This window comes from Gossypium raimondii, chromosome 5 (assembly GCF_025698545.1).
Source record: "Gossypium raimondii isolate GPD5lz chromosome 5, ASM2569854v1, whole genome shotgun sequence".
NCBI lineage: Eukaryota > Viridiplantae > Streptophyta > Magnoliopsida > Malvales > Malvaceae > Gossypium > Gossypium raimondii.
The window spans coordinates 53,580,564-53,604,804 of NC_068569.1; the positions used below are offsets into that span (position 1 = coordinate 53,580,564).

A 24,241-nucleotide genomic window follows, 5' to 3' on the forward strand; every position below is an offset into this window, starting at 1 on the left:
TCCTCAATGGTTTTCTTGATGAGGAAATCTATGTTGAACAGCCAGAAGGTTTCAAAGTGACTAGCAAGGAAGATAATGTCTACAAGCTGAAGAAGGACTTGTATGGCTTGAAACAAGCACCGAGAGCCTGGCATGACAGAATCGATAGCTATCTAGCTAGCTTGGGGTTCGAGAGAAGCATCAGTGAACCAACATTGTATGTAAAGAAGAAAGGTAATGAAACTCAATTCATAGTGTCCCTGTATGTTGATGACCTGCTGGTGACAGGAGAAAGTTATGAAATGCTAGCTGATTTTAAAGGCAAAACAGAGAAAATGTTTGAGATGTCTGATTTGGGACAAATGTCCTACTTCCTTGGCATGGAAGTGTCTCAAACTCAGCAAGGGATCTTCCTAATTCAGAAGGCATTTGCCTTAAAGGTTCTGAACAAATTTTCCATGTTGAACTGCAAGACAACTAGCACACCAGTTGCTATTGGAGAGAAGCTGTCAAGCCAAAATGATTCCAAGAAGGTTTGTAAATCAACCTATAGGAGTTGGATTGGATGTCGGTTGTATTTGACTGCCACTAGACTAGACATTATGTTTGTTGTAAGTCTGTTGTCTAGATTCATGCATTGTTGCAATGTGAAGCATTTCCAAGCTGCCAAAAGAGTTCTCAGGTACATCAAAGGTACACTGAGTTTTGGAATGATGTTCAGCAAAGTTGATAGCATGAAGCTACTTGGTTATGCTGATAGTGATTGGGCTGGATCAGTGGATGATATGAAGGGCACTTCAGGGTTTCTGTTTACTCTTGGTTCGACCAGTTTTTATTGGAGTTCGAAAAAGCAAAATGTTATTGGTCAATCAACTGCTGAAGCTGAGTATGTAGTAACTGCTAGTGTTGTTAATCAAGCCATTTTGCTAAGAAAGATCATGACAGACTTGAATCTTCACCAAAGGGAAGCAACAGAGATCAAATGTGACAACTAGTCTGTTGTTGCAATTGTAAAGAATCCAGTGTTCCATGGGAGAACAAAGCATTTCAAGATTAAGTTTCATTATGTTAGGGAAATGGAACAAGCTCAAGAGGTGAAACTGATTCATTGCAATTCTAAGAATCAGCTTGCTGGTATTTTGACAAAACCCCTAAATGTGTCAAGGTTCGAGGATTTGAGAGTCAAAATGGAAGTATGCAGGATGCAAGCCAAGGAGGAGTGTTGAAGTTGGCCTGCATGCAGACAAGAAGCAGAGAAGCTGCCCGAGCCAAGCAGTTGTAGCTGAAGTTCATGCTGCTGGTCATTTGTTTACTTTCAAATAATATTTTGTAACTTAGTTAGATTAGAACTAAGTTGTTAATGTACTTGATGTAAGTTGTTGATGTTTGAGCTGATAAATCAGCTTTACAAAGTGTGCAAGTTTTGTGTAACAAGTTACAATGCTACTTAGTGGAGTTTAGGTAACTTTGTTTCATGTTGACCAGCTTATTGACTGGTATATGTATTAGCATTATACCATCTCTTTTTGTTTGCACAGCAAGTATCGAGCATTCAAGCTCAAGAAATTGCCTGTTTCATTCATCTTTGTTCTTAGTTCCAACAATAACTATGTTGATTCTTAATTCATTGTAAAGAGTAATTAAAATATTCAATTCAAATGTTATCGCAATATTCAAAATAGTATATAATATATAGTATATATATCATTCGTAAGCATATCGAAGTCGTCAGTGTCTATGTAAACAGATTAATTCAAATGGTTGTGATTTGTGACGGCCGGCTGCTACTTGCAGACGAATAACAACAAAAAGAGAGGAAAAAAACAATCTAACTGGGAAAGTTAATATCGCTATTCAATGTATAAAGTATTTGCATAATAGAGATTTTTTTTTTCACACACAAAAAAAAATTATTTATAAATCTCCTGGATTGTATATAAAAGGTACCATTCAAGCATTATTGTTCGATATAAACACAGATATGAGCTCAACAACTCAGGCAATGGTTCCAGTCATAGATTTCTCAAACCAAAACCTGAAAGCGGGCAGCCCCGAATGGGATTTAGTGAAATCCCAAGTTCGGGAAGCACTGGAGGAGTACGGTTGTTTCGAGGCTTTGTTTGATCCAATCCTGGAGCTTCGAAAGGCCATATTTGGGGCTTTGCAAGAGGTCTTTGACTTGCCTTTACAAACAAAAAAACTGTTTGTTTCCGACAAGCCCTTTCGTGGCTATTCGTGTTCTCCATCTGCTATGTTTCAAAGCATGGCGGTGGATGATGCTCATATTGCTGAAAACATTGAACAATGCCTCACCACCAGTTTATGGCCTCAAGGAAATATAAGTTTCAGGTACGGCAATTGCCCCCTCTAGAAGTTAGATTACAGGATAAAATACAATCTGATTTTTAATTTTAAATATGCAAAAGCCCCTTTAGCAAAACTACTAGACTTGGTTTTTATTAATTATTTGCTTTGTATTTGGCAGTAAAACTCTAGCATCTTTCATTCAACTAACATCAGAGTTAGAAAAGACAATTTTGAAGATGATTTTGGAGAGTTTTGGGCTTGAGAAATACATGGATGAGCTCACTGACATCGCAAAATATCAACTGAGGATCATGAAATATGAAAAGCCAAAAGCCAACGAGCAAACCATTGGGGTACCTGCACACTGTGACTCTAATATGATGACCCTTTTGTATCAAAACGAGGTTAATGGATTGGAGATTCAAAATAAAGATGGTGAATGGATGAATACGAAGCTTTCCCCCAACTCTTTCATAGTCATAATTGGAGAGTGCCTTTGCGTAAGTTCCAACTTATTTTGATATAATCAAGTATTAACTTTTATTATTATAAATATTAATTTAATTGGTAATACTTAATGATTCATATAATTTATTTCTGGCAAAGAGGAGGAAAATATCATAATTCTTACAATAATTTTTACTCGGATCTCTTATTTCAAATTAAATTTATACTAAATATTCTTTATGTTATATCTAACTATTGTAATACATACATAATAAATAAAAAAAATTTTATCATGTTATTAGACTAATAGCAAAATGGTCACAACTGTTTAAATAGCTTGACTTAAACATAAACTTTTATATTGTTGCAGGTATGGTTAAATGGTCGATTGTCTTCGCCTTATCATCGTGTCATGATGAAGGGTAACGAAGATAGGTATAGCCTTGGACTGTTTTCAAGTGTAAGAGGAGGCTACATGGTAAAGGTTCCAACTGAGCTTGTGGATGACAAAAATCCCTTGCTCTTCAAACCTCATGACCATGAAGAATTTTTGAAATATTTCTCCTCCGATGTCGCTAAAGGTGTTGTTAAATCTGGGGCCGTTAAATCTCGTCTTAAAGCTTATTGTGCTGTCTAAGATTTGGCCCGTCAATAATTATTATATTGTAGCCAAATTGCTTACTGCAATGTTTAAGATTTGGCAATCAATATAAAATTCTGTGAGTTGATACACTGTCTTAAAGGTGGTTTGGATTCGAGACGCATATTAAGACTTTACCTATAATTCACAAACAAAAAAAATACTATACCGTAGCCAATTTACTTATTGCAATGTTTAAAATCTGGCCATCAATAATTATTATATTGTAATCAAATTGTTTGTGGTCTTTCTATATATATGTATATGTAGAATTTCATGCTTTATGTATCCAACTGCAATGGAATGCTTAAATGGATATTTTATATGTATAGGTTTGTATTCTCTTGCAACGTATTAATTTTATAATTTTTATAGCATTAGTTTTCTCTAAAATCATTAATGATTGAGTTGAAAAAAATTTCAAAAATTTTTAAATTTATTTAAATAAATTTAAATAGATCATATTAATGTTGTTTAAACTTAAAAATATTTAATATTAAAGTAATACAAAAATTCATCCTAGTTTAAATATTAATATTAATTTGTTATAATTTAAAAAATATTATTAATATTTTATAGGTTATTTACTTTATATATATTGTTAAATTAATTTACTTTTTGCACCCAAAAAACTAATTTATTTTCATGTCAAAATTTTTAATACTCAATTTTTTATAATTTTTATTTATCTTTTCTCTACTTTAATCAATAAATGTAATTAAATTTTATTATATTTGAGCAAAATCTAAATTTACTTTTGATAATTTTTTAAACTTAAAATTTTAATATTAAGTATTTTTAATATAAAAGGTAATTCAATTGAGTAAATTCTTAAAATAAAAGATAATTTATTTAAAATAAATTTTATATTTAATATATAAAAATATTTTAAAGAAAATAAATTTGAACAAAAGGCATGAAATAACTAAAAAATTAAAAGGCAAGGCACAAAAAGTAATTTACTAAAATTGAAAATAAGGAGTATCATGTATTAAAAATTGTAATATAAACATGAATATTTATTTTTTTATTTAGTTAGAATATTGTAATATTATATATGATTTTAAGTTAAATGAATGATGTTAAAATTATAACGTTGTAACACTTTCTATTTAAGATTATAAAATCATTAGAATACGTTAAGGATTAATCTACAATTTTATTTAGTTAGAATACGTTGATATCAATATTACTATCAATGCAAAAGATCGTGGACTCGAACACATTGAAGTGTATTTATCTTCGTATTTGAGTTTTAAAAAAGATTATGAATAGCTCCAGATATCAAATAAAAAAATCATGAAAAAGAAAAACCCAATGAACCTTTGAATAAATGGAGGCTGCTAAACCACTCACTATTCGGTAAATTTTATAGGTTGATGTTCATATAATTTTTTTTTTACTTAGGGTATTATAAATTTTGCATGTTAATAATTCACTTTCTGTAGACGGTTTTAAAATTTTAGAGTAATTTGTTAGGTAAATTATAGGCTGAATCATTAATTATAAATAAATTGGAAACACTTATTATGAATTATCCAATTACAATTTATATTAAAAGGCAGGAGGATTTATATTGCAATTTTCCTTTCCACAAATACTTTTTTATTTGTCACATTTCAAATTTTCTTAGCTAAACCCTAAATAAATTAGAAATTTATGTTTGGCAGGGCTTCAACTCTTTTAAATAGAAAATTTTCTTTTACGTCCTTTTAAATATAAAATTTTAAATTAATAATATTAAAATTGTACTTTGAAGTTCAAAAATGATAAAATTTAAATTTAATTATTTTAAAATTATAAATTATATGTTTACTATAATAAAAATATATAATTTAATTCTGATTCTAACAAAATTTTCTAACTTCGTCCATGATATAATATATAATATATATAATTCGTAAGCATATCGAAGTCGTCAATGACTATGTAAAAATAACAGGATAAAGAATTCAAATGAATCCAATAACAATGTCTATGTGATTTGTGACGGCCGGCTGCTACTTGCAGACAAATAACAAAAACCAGGAAAAAAACAATCCAACTGGGAAAGTTGGATTGTATCTAAAAGGTACCATTCAAGCTTTATTTGTATAATAGCGATTTTTTTTTCACAAAAAAAAAATGTACTTTCCTTTGATCTGCAAGGAGGGACGCAATTATAAATCTCCTGGATTGTATCTAAAAGGTTCCATTCAAGCATTATTGTTTGATATAAACGCAGAGATGAGCTCAACAACTCAGGCAATGGTTCCAGTCGTAGATTTCTCAAACCAAAACCTGAAAGCGGGCAGCCCCGAATGGGATTTAGTGAAATCCCAAGTTCGGGAAGCACTGGAGGAGTACGGTTGTTTCGAGGCTTTGTTTGATCCAATCCTGGAGCTTCGAAAGGCCGTATTTGGGGCTTTGCAAGAGGTCTTTGACTTGCCTTTACAAACAAAAAAACTGCTGGTTTCCGACAAGCCCTTTCGTGGCTATTCGTGTTCTCCATCTGCTTTGTTTCAAAGCATGGCGGTGGATGATGCTCATATTGCTGAAAACATTGAACAATGCCTCACCACCAGTTTATGGCCTCAAGGAAATATAAGTTTCAGGTAAAGCAATTATACTAGAAGTTAGATTATATTTTGTTCTCTCTACTCAATAATTAAGTAAACTGGTCATTTTACATTAGATTAAATTTACTATTGAAAACTAATCATTGTACACCAGCACGAGGAACATGTGACAACTACGTGTAATCGTCTGATTATTTCATTCACTAAACCAGTTTTTAATAATAGAAATGGACAAAATTTTAATACAAAAAATCAATTTCCTTTGTAATTTAATGTATATAAATAAATATTTCATTTTTAAATAAAAAGAATAAAATACAATTTCATTTAAATACTTCACTTGCAAAAACCCCTTTAGCAAAACCACTAGACTTGGTTTTTATTAATTATTTACTTTGTATTTGGCAGTAAAACTCTGGCATCCTTCGCTCTACTAACATCAGAGTTGGAGAAGAAAATTTTGAAGATGATCTTGGAGAGTTTTGGGCTTGAGAAATACATGGATGAGCTCACTGACACCGCAAATTATCAACTGAGGATCATGAAATATGAAAAGCCAAAAACCAACGAGCAAACCATGATGGCACCTGCACACTGTGACCAAAATATGATGACCCTTTTGTATCAAGACGAGGTTAATGGATTGGAGATTCAAAACAAAGATGGTGAATGGATGAATATGAAGCTTTCACCCAGCTCTTTCATAGTCATGATCGGAGAGTGCCTTAGCGTAAGTTCCCCTTATTTTCACATCATCAATATTAAGTTTGATATGAGTATATTTTTTTTTTATCATGTATTAGACTGCTAACCAAAGGGAGTACAAGTGTTCAAATAGCTTGACTTAAACATAAACTTCTATATTGTTGCAGGTATGGTTAAATGGTCGATTGTCTTCGCCTTATCATCGTGTCATGATGAAGGGTAACGAAGATAGGTATAGCCTTGGACTGTTTTCAACTGTAAGAGAAGGCTACATAGTAAAGGTTCCGACTGAGCTTGTGGATGACAAAAATCCCATGCTTTTCAAACCTCATGACCATGAAGAATTTTTGAAAATTTTCTCCTCCGAAATGGCTAAAGCTGATTTTAAATCTGGGATTGTTATATCTCGTCTTAAAGCTTATTGTAGTGTCTAAGATTTGGCTCCTCAATAATTTTTATATTGTAATAAAAGTGTTTGTGGTCTTTCTATATATAGAGAGAGAATTAAATGTTGCAATGAAATGCTTAAATGGCTAGTATATGTATTTACCAGTTTGTATTCCATTACGGGTTGATTGTTAATTTATAATAATAATATTAATACTTTTATAGGTTATTTACTTTTTATATATTTTTAAATTAATTTATTTTTATGTCAAAATTTTAATACTCAATATATTTATTTTTCCTCTAATTTAATCAATGAATGTAATTAACTTTTATTATATTTAAACAAAATATAAATTTACTTTAATAAATGTTTTTAAGCTTAAAATTTTAATATTAATTAGTTTTAATATAAAATTCAATTCAATTGAGTAAATTCTTAAAATAAAAATATAATTTATTTAAAATTAATTTTATATTTAATATATAAAATTTCTAAAGAAAAATAAATTTAAACAAAAGATATAAAATAAAAAAATTAAAAGACAAGGAGCAAGAGAGTAATTTACCCTTGAACTAAAGGGTATCATGCGTCAAAATTGTAATGTAAACTTGAATATTTATTTCCTTAGAACCTTGTAATAATATATATATGATTTCAAGTTAAATGAATGATTTTAAATATATATTTATGTATTGTGTTGGTATGGAATGTATTTTTTTAAATATATTGATAGAGAAATTGCATTTTTAAAAGTTATTTTTAAAATAACATATAAAATATTATGATAGTTTGAATACACTAAAGACAACATTATCGTGGATATAAATCATATCTTAACTCTAGAAGTATTAAAAGTGATTAACTAAAATATACTTTCAAATTAAAATATTTAATTTATTAAAATATTTCTTTGGACTTGGTTAGTATTTGACGAAGATCAGATTAAGTTCGTGACAGGGCCTGGCAAAAGAGTTAAGCCAAAACAGATAGTGACGTTGCAATGAGGGAAGACATGACATCGCAACGAGTAACCATCGTCACGACGAGAAGAAAATCTTCTTCCTGACAACGTGACGAGATATGGAAATATGCAGTTGATTCCTTGGATGGAAATTTTGAGATTAGTTCCTAATTAGACCCTAAGCATTTAATGCATATTGCCTTAATTAGTACCTAGGGTAAATGGGCACCAAGTAACATATGACCTATATAAGTTACCTTGAGCCACTGGGATTGAAGAAAGAGTTAGACCTAGATATAGAAAATAAAACAATTAAGAGAGAATTCTTTGTTTCAGTTTGAAGTGGCTTTTCTTTCAAGGTTTTGGGTTTTCTTTATTTTGGCTCTCTCCGTCTTATATTTTTATTTTATTTTTTACCTGTGATTTTGTATCCTCTTTGAGAAGTTTTTTTACATAAAATTTGTGTGTTCAATCTTTTCGATTTCCTCATTATTATTCTTGTTCGTTGCTTACACGAATTTATCTCCAACAAAAGTAATTGTAATTCATAATAGAATTCATCATCAGTTCATCATTAAAACCAAATGAAGTTGTAGCAGTGTTAGTACAATCATCCCCAAAAAATAAGTTAGATTAGACTTAATATTGTGAACATTAGTTGAAAATAGTAAAGTATGTAATGATTCTTTGTTAAGCATGTAATTTTTATTGATATGAAATAAATTGATTATTTTAAGAAAATTAATTAAATTGTTTAGTTGAATTTTAGAAGTACCTAAATAAAAATGTTTGATTTTATGCCATATGAGATTTAACCGTTATAGATATTTGTAAATATATAAATGATTGAATTGATTGCTATTCTATGGTTTAATTCAAAGCACCAAAGAATTTGTTTGAATAACCAGTTTTCAAATGACCATGCCTTAATGTTATGATCTCTAGTTGCCTGTTTGAATCTAATGACTCTTTTTTTTATGAACCAACCTGTAAGGGCCCAATTTTGTCCAGTCCTAAACAGAAACCAAAAATAAAAATAAAAATTAACAGTTCCAAAGTCCATTTACAAAAAAATAAAAATAAAAATCAATCCCAAATAGCCCAAATCAATAATCTAAAGCCCGATAGGCCAAAAAACACCTAAACTATTCAAGAGCGCCAGAAACCCTAGGGTTTCTGCGCTCCACCACCTCCACTGCGCCATGCCAACACAAACGTCGCCCGAGGTCTGACGCCTCAGGAGTGCCTCTCCCCACGTCGGCTAGGGATACCAACAAAAGAAAAGAGAAGGACAGCAGCAGAAAGCAGTAGGAACAATAGAAAATAGTAAAAAAGGATAATATAATTCGACTATAAAATCCACGATTTTTATGTATTTTGGACGGAGAAAATATATACAAAAAAGAAAGCAACCGAAAAACAGAAATCGGATACAAAATATTGAGCAAAAAGGTGATTTATTCTATCTATTTTTTATTCAAAATAATAATAATAATAATAAAACATTTATTTGCCTTTTCGTCTCCGCGCCACTATCGGTGCCTTTGCCGGTCTGAGCGGCCGTCGAATCCCTGGGGATTCGACCAAGGCTGTAACAGAGGACGTCGAGAGTCAAAGGGTTTTTTTCTTTTAGGGGGTTTTGGCTTTAATCGAGCGTTTTCAACTCCGAATTGGAGTTCTACGCAGAAAAGGTGTTTAAGAGGGCGTTTTGGGCAATTTTCTGGCCACCTGAGACGGTGGTCCCCATCGCCGGCGACCACAGTGGAGGACCATCGTCCCTATGGCTAGATTCTGGGCAGTGTTCAGAGAAAAAAGAGTTTTTTTCTTAAACACTGCTGAAATGATTTTTTTTTTTACCTTTATAAAGCCTCGATACGACGTCGTTTTGGCCTTGCTTCAGAAGCCGCAAGATGACGTCGTTTTTTATCAGGACTTGACGATCCGACCCGAACTACGTAGGATCCGCATGGTTTTTTTAAGGGGGTCTATTTGTGCCTTTGGTCCTTCCGCTTTTAAGGCTTGTGTCAATTCAATCCTATTTTAATTATTTTATTTCTTCCTTGTAATTTTAACGTACTTACAAATCAGTCCCTTGACTCAGCGCTGACCTCCTGGGGAATGACGCTTGTCTTAGTTTGGGATAATTTCCCATTTAGCCCCTATTATTTTTTGGGCTCTAAATTTTAGTCCTTCATTTAGGAATATTTTCCTATTCAGCTCCTGTTCTTCTTCGTGTATTACATTTTAGTCCTTATTAATTAATTAATTAATTTTTTTTACAATTTATGCTTTTAAATTTTATTTGAATTTTAATTTAGTCCTTCATTCATTTAACTTCAACTAGAGGTAATCATGGGTTGGGCTACCCGGCCAGGCCCGACAGCCCGCCAAAAAATGAAAGGGTTCAGGTAAAAATATATGCCCAAAATATGGGTTTGGGTAAAAAATGAGGCTCGTTTAGAAAACGGGTTGGGCCTCGAATAAAACTTTTTTGGTCCGGGCCCGGCCCGACCCAAATTTTATATTAAATATATTTTTTTAATTTTTAATTAAATATATATTTTATATATATTAAATATATATTTAATATGGGCCGGACTAGGCTCGGGCTTAGCAATTTTCTCTCGGGCCGGGCTTGGACAAATTCTTAGGCCCATATTTCGGGTCAGACTAGGCCCGGGCCTAAAATTTTGTTTGGGCCCGGCCCATGATCACCACTAACTTCAACCTTTTTACAAATTATTTTTTACTTATTTATTTATTTGGTACTTATTTATTTATTTTTACATATTTAGAAATAGGATTGTTCACATTTTTTATTTGTACATATTTCGATCATTTATTATTATTGTTGATATTATTTTATGTTTATCTTATTTTTGCTACTTTACCATTTCTTTTATTATTTTCACATTATTTATTATTTATTTTTATTTAAAGCTACCTTATTTATTTTATTATCATTATGATGTGATTATTAATTTTATTATTGTTATTATAATTATGTTATCATTATTATAGTATTCCTTTATTTATTTATATTTTATCATTCGAATATCCTATCCATATAACTATTTTGTTTTACTTTATCAATCTACTATATCATTTATTTATACATGTTATTCTATTTTATCCTTGTTATTATCATTATTTTACTTACTTATACTATTAATATAATAATAGCTATGCTATGATTAATACCATTATTATTAAAATCGATATTCTCGTTGTTATTGTAGTTGCATTACTATCATCATTTATCAACACATTCTTTTATTTATTTATTTTATTTTATTTTATTTCATCTTCTTGTTCATCACCCCAATATCGTCCTTCTATTTTTACCTGCATAGCTATTTCGTTTTATTTTACTATCATCATTTCATGTATTATATCACAACATATTCATTACTTTTTGTTAACAATATATGTATCGTTTTAAAAAAGAGGTTATCTCCGTTTTATATAACGTATAAAATATTCAAAACCGATGTAATGTTCATTATTTTTTGGATTCGAAGAAGTCATGCTCCTAACTTTCGGAGTATGACATTTTCCTAGAACTGGCATAATTGAATATTTAAAATAACAAAAAACAAAATTTAAGTAACGATTAAAACGGCGATTATTCTAGTTTTCGAAAACTATAGGTTTCGTGTCCTAACTCACGGGGCATGATCCTTCTTCTCGATTAATTAGGAATAACGCCTTTTCTATTAAAATATCTTAATACAAAGGGATCGCGTTTTAAATTTTCTTCAAATTGTTAATTTTCAACACTAAGACATCAAGTAATCAATTAGTTACTGATTTTGGGTGTAACGAGGGTGTTAATCCTTCTTTGTGCGTAACCGACTCCCAAACCCATTTTCTGGATTTTGCAGATCAAAAATCATCGTTTTAGTAAATCAAATCTCTTATTAAAACGATCAAATTACGAGGTTACCCGATCACACCTACTGAAAGTGATTAGTGGCGACTGTATTTTCGTTTTTTAATAAAAAGTTGATTTTTTAAACAAAAATTTCGACAATCATATTGAAACCATAAGCTGAAATTAAATTGGAAACTTGAAGTTTTCCGCATTTGTGGTTCCTTATTACATTACAAAATAGACGTCAGACTATAAATATTGAGGATTTAAATAGAAACATCTCAGAGATTTCAAAAGAAAGTATATATATATATATATATATATTCATTATATTTATATATGCCATCCATCCAAAATTATCATATGGAGCATTGAGAAAATATAAAAAAATATGAGAAAGATATATATAATATGCAAGCTTTTCTTTATTATTTTCATATCTCAAGCAGTAGAAATAACATCACAATCACATCAATCAAACACACAAACCATACATGAAACTTTAGATTCTAATTTCCTTTACCAATAAAACACAAAAGTTGGCAAATTTATTAAACATAATATTCCAGAACATAATATTAATGGCAGTTTCGACTGTAAGTTGGGCACTTAGGAGCTGGAGTACTCTTTGGAATACAGCTCCGATTAGGATCTAGTGGACAGTGAGTTCGAGATGGGATTGCCTCTACAGAATTAACAAACAATTAAATAAACCAGAAATTAAAGGAGATATATGGGTATTGTTAACAAAATATGATTGTTCTTACCCTTCTCAGCCAGTTCTCGAGCCATTGTGGAAGTGGGAAACGCGAGAATGGAAGCCAAGAGAATGCATAATATGAGAAATATTGCTTTCATTTTGGACAATATGTATTAGATAAAATTTATAGGATGAGTGAAGCATAATCTCCATTTTAGGCTACTATTTATAGGGCAATCCATGTGTGTTGTGATTTTAAAAAATAGCAAAATTTTTAAAGCTTGACAATTGACATATACAATTAAATCATCTTATAGGGTGAAATTTTCAAATGCATTGTTAAAAGAAATATAAAACGAGAGAACATTTGACAAAAGGGAGGAACTCATGAAATTTCCATGGCAATTATTTTTTAGGAAATTTTTTCCACACAAAACTACAATTTTCATGTTGCAACATTGATTATTATATATATCATCTTGGAAAAGAACAAATTGGAAAGACTTGATGGAGTCAAGAAGATGCACAACTTGTATATTTTAAAATTGTTGGAAACATGCATTAATAGATTTGATACAAGTTGGAGCTCTTGATGTTTAATACAGTTTAGTTAAAATTTTATTTTAATTAAAATTTATTACGAAATTAAATATTTATATAGAAATTTAATTATATAGTACTTGTAAAATCCAATTTTAAATTAACTTTTAAGAGTTTAGATTTTTCTTAAACCTTAGCATATTTACCTTCAATATGTAAGATTATTAAAACTACGATAGAAAAATAGAGAAATGATATTTTCTTGATTAATTCATGAACATGCAGACATGCATGTATTTATACAAACATGAGAGCATGAGAGCTAAAACAAACTAACTGCTGCTGTAACTAACTTTTAAACTGCTAACTGACTCAGAAACTGCTTAGCTACTAACTGACTGAATAACAACTTTTACTATTATAGTACTCTAACATTCCCTCAGCATTTTTTATTTTTGATCACTCATTTCTTTTAATGACACCACTCGTAGTGCACGTCGAAATGATGCAAACAACTTAGGAGTAATTGGTTTAGTGAGAACGTCTACAACCTGGTGATCCGAGGGAACAAAGTTGACCTGCAACATTCCAGCAAGAACCTTTTCTCGAACAAAATGATGATCTATTTCCACATGCTTCATTCTAGCATGATGTGTAGGATTTTCAGCTATTGAAACTGCCGAAGAATTATCACACCAGACAGTTGGTAACTTTAATAGAAGCACTCTGACTTCATTCAGCAATTATTGGATCCACAGCAGTTCAGAGACGCAGTTAGCGAGACTACGATATTCTGCTTCAGCAGATGACCTGGATACCACCGACTATTTCTTTGAGCACCAGGTAACCGGATTAGATCCTAAGTATATCACATACCCCGACGTAGACCGATGATCATCAATGGATGAGGCCCAGTCAGCATCAGAATAGCATATCAACTTTAATGAACCTGCTGCAAGATACATACCATGATCCATAGTGCCAACTAGATACCTTAACACACGTTTTACAGCTCGCCAATGAGTAACACTAGGAGAACTCATGTACTGACTCAGCTTGTTTACACAGAACGCCAAATCTAGTCATGTGATACATATGTATTGTAGAATTCCCACAGTACTTCGATACAGATGTACATTTGAAAAAGGAGGACTTCCATCGGAGGCCACTAGCTTTGGGCGTGCTAACCATGGGTGTCGGTGTAGGTGCTGCACCGAGCATGCCAGTCATGAGAAGCAACTCAGCAACATACTTCTTCTGACTGAGTAACGTCCCTTGGGATGTTCGTTGAACATCAATTCCCAAGAAAAAACTAAGAATTCCCATATCCTTAAGAGTAAATTTGGTGTGAAGTTGGTGAACCACGACATCAATATCTTGGCTACTGGTACCAGTGAGCAATATATCATCGACATATACTATAAGAAGCAGACAATTTCCTGCAGCCACTCGAATAAACAAAGACGAATCAACTTTGGATGCTTGAAAGCCAAGCTGAGTGGCAAGGTACTGCTTGAGAGTTTGAAACCACGCTCGAGGAGCTTGTCTCAAGCCATAGAGAGCTTTATTTAATTTACACACAAGTGGTTGAGCAGATGCACCCGAGACTTCCAAACCAGGGGGTTGTGCCATATAGATTTCCTCAGTGAGCTCGCCATTAAGGAAGGCGTTGTTGATATCAACTTGACGCACAACCCACTCTTGTATAACAGTTAACGCAAGAATGGTGCGAATGGTGGAGGCTCGAACAACCAGACTAAAAGTGGCATGAAAATCAAGACCCGCATGTTGAGAATATCCTTTTGCCACTAGTCTTGCTTTTTACCTGTCAATGGAACCATCAGCCTTCTTCTTGATTTTGAATAACCACTTGCAACCGATTATTTTGAGCCAAGGCTTGCAACTCACTGTGAACTGCCACTCGCCAGCATTCAAACGCCATTGCGGTATGGATGTCAGAGGGAACTTCACTGGCCAAAGAATGTGTCACGCTCAGATAAGCCTTTGGTTTGAAAATGCCAACTTTACTCCTAGTGATCATGGAATGGGTGTTTATCGATGCAGGTTGGGTGGATTGGATTTGCATAGGTGATGAGTTTCTAGGTGACATGATCTGTGAAATGGGTGAGGTTTGAGCTAAAGGAGAAGATATGGACTGGGAAGGAGGTGTTGTAGGCGTTGGAGTTGAGGAGACAGGTGGTGGGGATGGATTAGTGGAGATGACATTAGATGTGATGCGAGAGTGAGCTACAGTACTAGGATGTATAACAAGAAGTTTTTCATTTTTCTGAGAAACAGTAGGGAATGGACTGACTGTTGACCTATGTGTTTTATAGGGAAAAATAGTCTTATTAAACGTGACATGACGAGAAAAAAAGATTTTTCCAGTAGGGTCTCGACACTTGTAGCCTTTGTATAACGGGGAGTAGCCAAGAAAAACACAAGGGGCTGACCGAAACTGCAGCTTTGTTTTATTGAATGGTCTAAGGTTAGGGAAGCAAAGACAGCCAAAAATTCAAAAAAATGAGTAGTCTGGTTTGGTTTTAAATAATTTTTCATATGGAGATATACCATCTAAAGGTTTGGAGGGTAACCTATTAATCAAGAAGACTGCACTGAAAAACACCTTATTCCAAAACACCATGGGCATATTTGCTTGAGCTAGCATGGACAGACCAGTTTTAACTATCTGTCGATGTTTCCGTTCTACAAGCCCATTTTGAGCTGATGTGTATGGACAGGTGAGCCGCTGTAGGATTTCATGCTGACACAAATAACTCTTCAAAGATTGAAACTCCCCTTCCCCATCTGTTTGAAGAACTTTGAGTTTTGTACCAAGCATCCTTTCAGCTTGAAGATGAAACTGTGGAAACACGGTAAGTACATTAGACTTATTTTTCAAAAAATAAAGCCATGAGTAGCGTGAATACGCATCAGTGAAGGCAACATAGTATCTAAAACCATTAAATACAACAGGTGCAGGTCCCCAAACGTCAGCTACCACTAACTATAAGGGTGAAGTATACTCTGTATTTGACTTTGAAAATGGAAGCTTACTCGCTTTACCCATATGACAAGCAATACAATCAACAACTTTATTACTGTCTGTAAATTGTATATTACATCAGAGTAATGCCTTCGTAAGCGTATCTCGACATGGATGGCCTAGTCTAGAGTGCCAGACACTAATAGGAAGCCTAGAGCTAGTAGCAAAACACTGAGCAGTAGTGGCCAATAGACTAGTGACAGAAGGCTTGTTGAGCTGAAGCCGATATAAGCCATGATGCACTGACCCTTGAAGAAGCACTTCTCTGGTCCTCAGATCACACACCTGACACTGAGAAGGGAAAAACTCAAACATTACCTGATTATCTTTAGCAAACTTTGACACTGATAAGAGATTTTTAGTGATGCCAGGCACAAGTAGTAACGATCGCATGTACAACGGTCCAGATCGTGTGAGTAACGAGGACTGCCCAGTGCACAAAACAGGTAATGATGAACCATTGCCTACAAACGCCTTACCTGATCCTTTATATGACCCACTATCACCAACCAAGGTAGCTGAATTTGTAAGATGATGCGTGGCACCAGAATCCGGATACCAGGCATTATCAGCCACTGTTTCAGGAGTGGCAACATATGCCTGAGGTTGTGTTGCACCTTAGGGAGTCATACTAACCTGTTGTGGCATATTGACCTATTGCGGAGCACTACCAACAAACGGGTTAGACCAGACAGGTGAGAGATTAGAAAAACACCAACCTGGAGAACACCACTAAGAGTTGTGCAGAGGAGAGGGAAACCAAGGTGAAAGAGGACTGGAACCAACCAGGAACGCATTTGCTTGTGGAGGGGGTCTGTAGTTGCTACTTTTGTAAGACGAGTCAAAATGATGATAACATCGATCAACAAGATGGCCAGCTTTCCCACAAAGCTGACATTGAATTCTTGAACTGGACGAACACCCTCGCCCACGTCCCCGAGTTGTAGATGACGGCCGATAAGCCGGTAACGAACCAAAAGAATCTGAAGATTTAGAGGACACCATGTTTGTAGAACTGGAAATCTCATTGCTTACTACCTGCTGCCGAGCTTCAGTGTCAAGAAGCATGGAGGTTACCCCTTGGACTGTGTAGGGTATTTGACTCGCGGTAATAATAGTGATGACAGACTCATATTCTGGAGGGAGACCATTGAGTATTGCAGTAACATGCTCATGCTCTCCAATGATTTCACCATAACTAGCGAGGTTGTCACAGTAACTTTTAACCTTCATCAAGAATTCCTTCATGCTCAACTCACATTTGCGTTGTGAATGCAAAGCTCTTCTATAAGCCATCAGTTTAGAAGTTGTTTTACTACCAAACAAAGCAACAACCGCATTCCAAATCTTGGCACTGGTGTCCATGCCAATAAGATGGGGAAGCACCGTTTGACTAATGGAGGAAAGCAACCATGACGCAAGTACACTATCCTGTTGCTCAAAAAGTGCAAACTCTGGATTCTCATACAAGCCACCACTATCATCAGCAACATACTGAATAGCCGGATCATGTTGATCATCCAAGAAACGTTGAAGTTTATGCGCTTTTACAGCCAAAAGGACTTATTGGCGCCATAGCAAATACGTGTTATCATCAAGCAGCACACTTATTCGCTTTGTAGAAAAGAACTGACTATCAAGCACTCCATCAGAAGAGTTGGCGGCCATATCAACTACTCAAACTGCACAGCAGAGAAAGAAAAACCAGGAAAGACTTACATCTGATACCAAGTAAGATTATTAAAACTACGATAGAAAAATAGAGAAATGATATTTTCTTGATTAATTCATGAACATGCAGACTTGCATGTGTTTATACAAACATGAGAGCATGAGAGCTAAAACAAACTAACTACTGCTGTAACTAACTTTTAAACTGCTAACTGACTCAGAAACTGCTTAGCTACTAACTGACTGAATAACAACTTTTACTATGACAGTACGCTAACACAATAAATATTTGATTTAGCTAAACATCTTAAAATATGGAGATTTGATTGTTTATATGAACTGAATCGTTAAGTAATGAAAAGTTATTTCGCTTAATTATTAATCAAGAGTTATTACTAGAGAAGTAAATATCTACCAATACAGGTGATACCGGCCGGTACGTCTCGTACCAATATACTTTCCGTTCCGGTAAATTTTCCAGCTGTACTGGCGTGTTCCGTTCAATTTCAGCTATACCGGTGAAAATTGATGTTCCACCCGAAATGCTGAAACTTGAATTTGTGTCTTTGTTTTGTCTATGGTTTAATGATTTCTTGTTTGGGTTTATGGTTTTATGCTTTAAGCTCTTTCAATGGCTTAAAAAAAGAAATAATAAACATCAAGACATGGGTTCTGTGTTGAAAAAATATGAACTTTTAGGAGACAAAGAAGATGCAGAAGAAACGAATGGGAACTTGTTTGCTGGTTTTTGTTAATTTTTCTTTGCTACTCATATGAGGTAACTCAATGGTAGATTCAAATTGACAAAAGGCAGTGGTTGAGGGAGTGAGACACTAGTTGTGATGCCTATTTTTGGAGTTCTATGGAGGACAAATGCTTAGAAGGTAGTGAGATAGTCCATTTGGGACCTAATCAACAAGAAACAGGAGCAAATTGTGTAATTATCAACGACATAGTCAGCGGTGGAGTTGTTTATGGCCAGGTCTTAATAAAATTTTAAGCCCGATTATTAGGCTTAGGCTTCGTTCAACTCGAAAAAATGTCTAATTTATTGCCCAAATTTGACTCAAATAAAAATACTAAAATCTGAATTTGGTCTAGCCCGGCTCGTATTAATTTTTTTAATTTTATTTTTATATAAATAATGAATGATTGTGTTAATTTAATAGATGCGACTATCCAAATAGACATCTATTGAATAGTTATGTCTCTAGGAAGAGACATAAGAATTTCGATAAATAGGCGTGAAATTTCATTTGCATGGTACATTGAAACAAAACTAAGAAACAAACACTTTCTATTTTCTTTCGAATTACTGTAAAAGTTCTTTATAGAGATTGATACTTTTGCTATACTTCGCTCAATACTAAGTTAACTATTTTTATCAGTGCAAAACACAAATAGCCATTAAATTTTGTTATATCTTAAAGTTCATTTGATTATTATATTATCATGGAAAAGAAAGATTTATAAGAAAGACTAAATGAAGTCAAGAAAATAACAATATTTTTAATAAATTATGGAGATACATAGGCTTCTTAGCTCACATTTCGTGGTATGTTAATTATTTGTTTGTCTCAAATTATAGAATAAAATTTGAAGCTTAAAAGATACTTTAAGTCCTTATATACTTTGAACATTTGAAATTTAGTCCCTTATATTTTTTAAGAATTTAATCCTTCTAATTTTTGTATTTAAAAATTTAAATCCAGTTGTTACCACCAATATTAAAATTCTTTTATTAAATTCTCCAGTATGACATTGGCAAAGCCCAAACAATCAACTCGACTATAGTATGACTCAAACCCAGATCAAACCTGGGGCGATGAACACCCTTAACCATCAAATTATCACATAAAATTCTTTTTTTTTACTACATCTTATAATACAGTTATCAAACTCTTAACCTAGTTATAAAATCTATAGAACTCTCTGACAAATTTTTGAAAACACTCATTAGAAAAACACATTAATCCTAAATAAAACACAAATTTCTTGACTAGATTGTAATTAATTAATGATATGAAAACTATGTTCCAAAATATGCATCATCTAGATTTTTTAGAAGGTAAATAAACAATAATTATTGTTTACATCAATTCCTTACTTCCAAAGACTTTAGCTATTGAAAACTATAAAGTTCGTCTCAATGGAAGATACAAACATTGACTCCCATTTTTAAAAATGAAATTAGAGAACCACATTACCATAATCAATTTTGTTAGACTATTTCAACATTATCTAATTGAAGCAAAAATAATCAACAATTTGCCAAACCCAAATCTTGAATGATGGAGGTATTATATTAAGGGTGTTTATACTCGATTTTAGTTTAAGAGTTATCTTTTTATTTCAAAAAGAGTTTGAAGAGTTCATGAAATTAATTGAGAGTGCCTAATGTCTACCAAAAAATTGTTATATCATTTTAATTTTGATGAGATTCGAACCAAACCTTTAAAGAATAAGAATACTACTGCTACGCTAGGTTAGGCTAGGCTAGGCTAGGCTAGACAAATCCAAAATGTAAACAAAATGAATAAGACGACATTAAACAACACACCGTTTTTAAGTGGGTTTTTTTTTCTCTTTCTATTTCGTTTAATACTTTTAAAGGTGAACAAAATCCGATTCGATTCGAAAAATTAGATAAAAAATTTAAATTCTGAATTAAATAGTTCGAGTTATTTGAGTTAATCAAGTTATTCGGATCAACTCGAATAAAAAATTAAGTTTTTCGGTTTAACTCGAATATGAATTACACAATTCGAGTTATCTAAAAATCTGAATAAGAAAAGAAAAAATTACATCGTTTTGATAAATGTTTATCTTTTCTAAAGTTGAAAGTCAAAACCATTAAGCTAAAAGGCAAAACTAAGTCGTTTTGATAAATGTTTACTCATTAAGTTAAAAGACAAAACCATTATATTATTTGTGTAGTTAAATAATCTTATACTTTGGCTACTAGTTAAATAATCGGTCCATGTAAATGCAACATTGAGTATAAATAATAGGATTCATTAACTTGACTCGACTTGACTCGAAATTTTTTTACTTGATTTGATTCGATTCTAAAAAAATTCAAATTGAGTTTGGCTGCTAAAATAGGATTTGTCAACTCGACTAACTAAAATTTTTCAACTCGATCGAATGTACTCACCCCAAAATACTTTATCTCGATATGTGTTCCATTTAAATAGTTGATAGTTCTTCTAAGCCTTCAGTGATAAGTGATTATTCCAATTATATTATCTCGATCATCTACTGATTTTTATATTAAGAGTTAATCTCGATCGGCATAAACATCTTCATACACAAGACTCTTTAATCTACCTTCATCTTATCTCTAGTGAAGATGGAAACGACTCTCTAAATAAATGAGCATCGTAAAAAACCTATTAACAAATAACAAGTTGTGGTACTGTTGCGATGGTCCATGTTAGCACAAGTAGACATGTTCAAGAGGTAGACTATTCATTTAGTTCTAAAAGTTCGCTTAAAATTTAAAAATATTTGGGTAAAAATGTTAGATCCAAAAAATGAGTTTGGACAAAAAAATTTGGCCCATTTAAAATATGAATCAAGCTCGAGTTTGAACATTCAAAGCCCAAGCCACGCACGGTCCAACCTATTTTTAAGTTTTTAATATTTTATATTCATGCCAACATACACTAGTTTTCAAAAATTAGAGTAAGAGGTAGGCAAGGCTACTATTCGTTAATCAATGCAGTCGTGCTACTGTCGTGCTATCGTGTTGTTGTATTCTGGGAGACAGTCGATCAACGTTTCTCCAACACCAAAGGAGCGGCTGAATCTGTCTTAAGAAAACTATTAAAAGAGACCTCAACTACCAATATAATATTTCAATCTAATTTTATTTTCTATTCTTCCAGTTTTATATATATATGCCTATATATTGTTCTGCTTCGATCTTGTGATTTAAATCTGTTATTTTGCTAACGTCTGTGTGGGGCAAATATATCATAGAAAGCTGTCGATTGTTATACTTCTCTCAATTTGCATAATGCTAATGACAAATATTAGCAAATTTCTTATACTTAAGATCCCATGTTCTAATGAAAACTGTTCATTATAATACAAACATATACTAAGAGATCAATTATCAACTCACCCTTTTCAAAATTATGAGGAATATAAAAAATGAATAACCCAATACCTTTTTTTAATTGGGATTTTTTTTGGGGGGGGGGGACAAATATAATTGCTGGACATGGATGAATCCATTTGAGGATTTGTTCGAGGGTTAGAGCCAGTGCATGAAATGCAGGTAGCCTGAGGGCTCAAACTTGAATTTAAAATTGCCCCCTTCGGAAAACAAAGAAGCTTTTGTCCTTGTGACCGCAATGTGTCGTCATGTGCCTTATAAAGAGTTTACTATTTTGAAACATCCAAGATTGGCTCAGAGGTGGTCTTAATTCCATATTTTCGTCGTAAATAAAACCACGTAAATAATACCAACTTTTAAGGGACCTAAAAAAATTTTTCTCCAACCTTTAAGGAACCTAAAATCCTATTTTATTGTTTTGTTTAGGACCCAAAAATATCAAGAACGGGTCTATATGTTTAGAGATATTAGTGGGAATTCATTTATAACACATTTAGTGACGGTGCATGCCGTAGCTATAAGATCAAGGAGATAATAAAAAATTTACTTAATTGACCTTTGTCAGTGGTGAGATCGTCAATATAGGTATTATCAAATCAACATATCATACAAAGTTTATATCGATAGTTTTTACTTTAGCGGTGTACAAATCTTCAGTATAAACCTTTAGACCTATTTCGACGGTCACATATTTCGACATTAAAAGGGTATACCTTGTCAATGGGTAATTTTTCGTCAGAATAGCCCTTTTGATTGACAGTTTTTCAAGTTTTAGCGGCAGCTTATCTCCCGTCCCTAAATAGAATTTGTTCGTTGTGTTCTATTTTTATATATTATGTAATTTATAACACATAAAAATTAAATTTATAGTATTATCTAATGCTAATATAATATAAATATTAAAAATGGTAAGATAAATATATATAAAATTTTAATAAATTAAAAATATATAAAATTATTAAATATTAAATTAAAATAATATAAATATATTGTTTAGAAAAATTTTAAAATAATGTGGGTGAGATTAAAATGGGCTTGAGTTAGTCATTTGCAAATACGGACGAGTTCAAACAAAATTTTAAACTCATATTTTAAGCCGAATTGAGATAAAATGTGTTAATATCATGAGTAGTTCGAGTCCGAATCCGACCTGACCTATAAACACCTTTAAGAACAAGTCATCCATTAACGTATAAATGTACCACATTAAAAAGTTTGTTAAAGTTAAGGTACCAAATATGACATTATCCTTTTTAAATATTCAATTTTTTATTTTCAAACCTAATTATTTTTAGAATAAATTATTAAAATAGTCACTTTTATTTACCTCAGGTTACATTTTAGTTACTTATGTTTCAAATGTTACGTTTTAGTCACTTACGTTATTGCATTGTAACATTTTAGTCACTGAGCCGTTAATTGTCATTAACGGTGTAACGTGACGTGGCACGTTAAATCATTATTTCAAACAAAAATTTTAGGTTAATTTGTACAATCGGTCCCCATATTTTTTCGTTTTGAGCAATTTTATTTTTTCTTTCGTGTTTTTTGAACTTTTTTTTCCATTCTCTTCTGCTTCTCCCTCCATTTTCCTCCCTTATCCATTTATTTTAACGTGGTTTTTTTCTATATTTTCCGTTTCTTAAAACTAGCCCCTATACTTTCATTTTTTTGAACAATTTATTTTTTTTCGAGTGAGGCGAGCTTGTGGGCTAGTTTTAACAAATAGAAAAAATAAAAAAACTATGTTAAAAGAAATAAAGGAGGAAAAAAAAGGGAGAAACAGAAGATAATGGAAAAAAGTTAAAAGAATATAAAAGAAAAAATAATTAAATTGCTCACAAAATGAAAAAAATATAGGGACCAATTGTAGAATTTAACCTAAAATTTTTGTTTGAAATAATGATTTAACGTGCCACGTCAGCTTATTGTTACACCGTTAACAGCTCAGTGACTAAAATGTTACAACATAATAACATAAGTGAGTAAAACGTAACATTTCAAACATAAGTGACTAAAATGTAACTTGAGTCAAACAAAAGTGACTATTTAGGGAGTTTACCCTTATTTTTAATTAAATTAAATTTTTCTCCAAAAAGTGTGATGTCTATTCTTCCACCTAAAAAGTGTGATATTAATTTCATTTTTCTTTTAAATTTCTTCAAAAAAATCCATCTTTCACATTCTTTTCATCTAATCCAATCTTTAATTTCATCAACTTCTTTAAGCATTCCTTTTACAATGAATCGATTTAAATTTCATTTCTGAATTACTTTTGGGAAGAACATTTCTGGGTTCT

The 24,241-nt window shown here is 32.4% G+C and overlaps 2 protein-coding genes and 1 long non-coding RNA gene across 3 annotated transcripts; 2 read left to right on the forward strand and 1 right to left on the reverse strand.

Annotated features, from left to right (window-relative positions):
- The first annotated feature begins 1,960 nt into the window (after positions 1-1,960).
- On the forward strand, positions 1,961-3,484 carry LOC105768327 (probable 2-oxoglutarate-dependent dioxygenase AOP1). Its single transcript, XM_012588208.2, has 3 exons — positions 1,961-2,328; positions 2,465-2,786; positions 3,104-3,484. The coding sequence occupies exons 1-3, from the start codon at positions 1,961-1,963 to the stop codon at positions 3,368-3,370; spliced, it is 957 nt and encodes a 318-aa protein (XP_012443662.1). The 3' UTR covers positions 3,371-3,484.
- A 2,013-nt stretch (positions 3,485-5,497) lies between these two features.
- Positions 5,498-7,070, forward strand: LOC105767305 (probable 2-oxoglutarate-dependent dioxygenase AOP1). The gene is made up of 3 exons (XM_012586804.2): positions 5,498-5,967; positions 6,340-6,661; positions 6,804-7,070. The coding sequence occupies exons 1-3, from the start codon at positions 5,498-5,500 to the stop codon at positions 7,068-7,070; spliced, it is 1,059 nt and encodes a 352-aa protein (XP_012442258.1).
- Positions 7,071-12,272: 5,202 nt separating this feature from the next.
- On the reverse strand, positions 12,273-12,764 carry LOC105767873 (uncharacterized). The gene is made up of 2 exons (XR_001125651.2): positions 12,630-12,764; positions 12,273-12,547 (listed from the first exon to the last, which is right to left on the reverse strand). It is a non-coding gene; the product is annotated as an uncharacterized LOC105767873 (long non-coding RNA).
- Between the last annotated feature and the right edge of the window lie 11,477 nt (positions 12,765-24,241).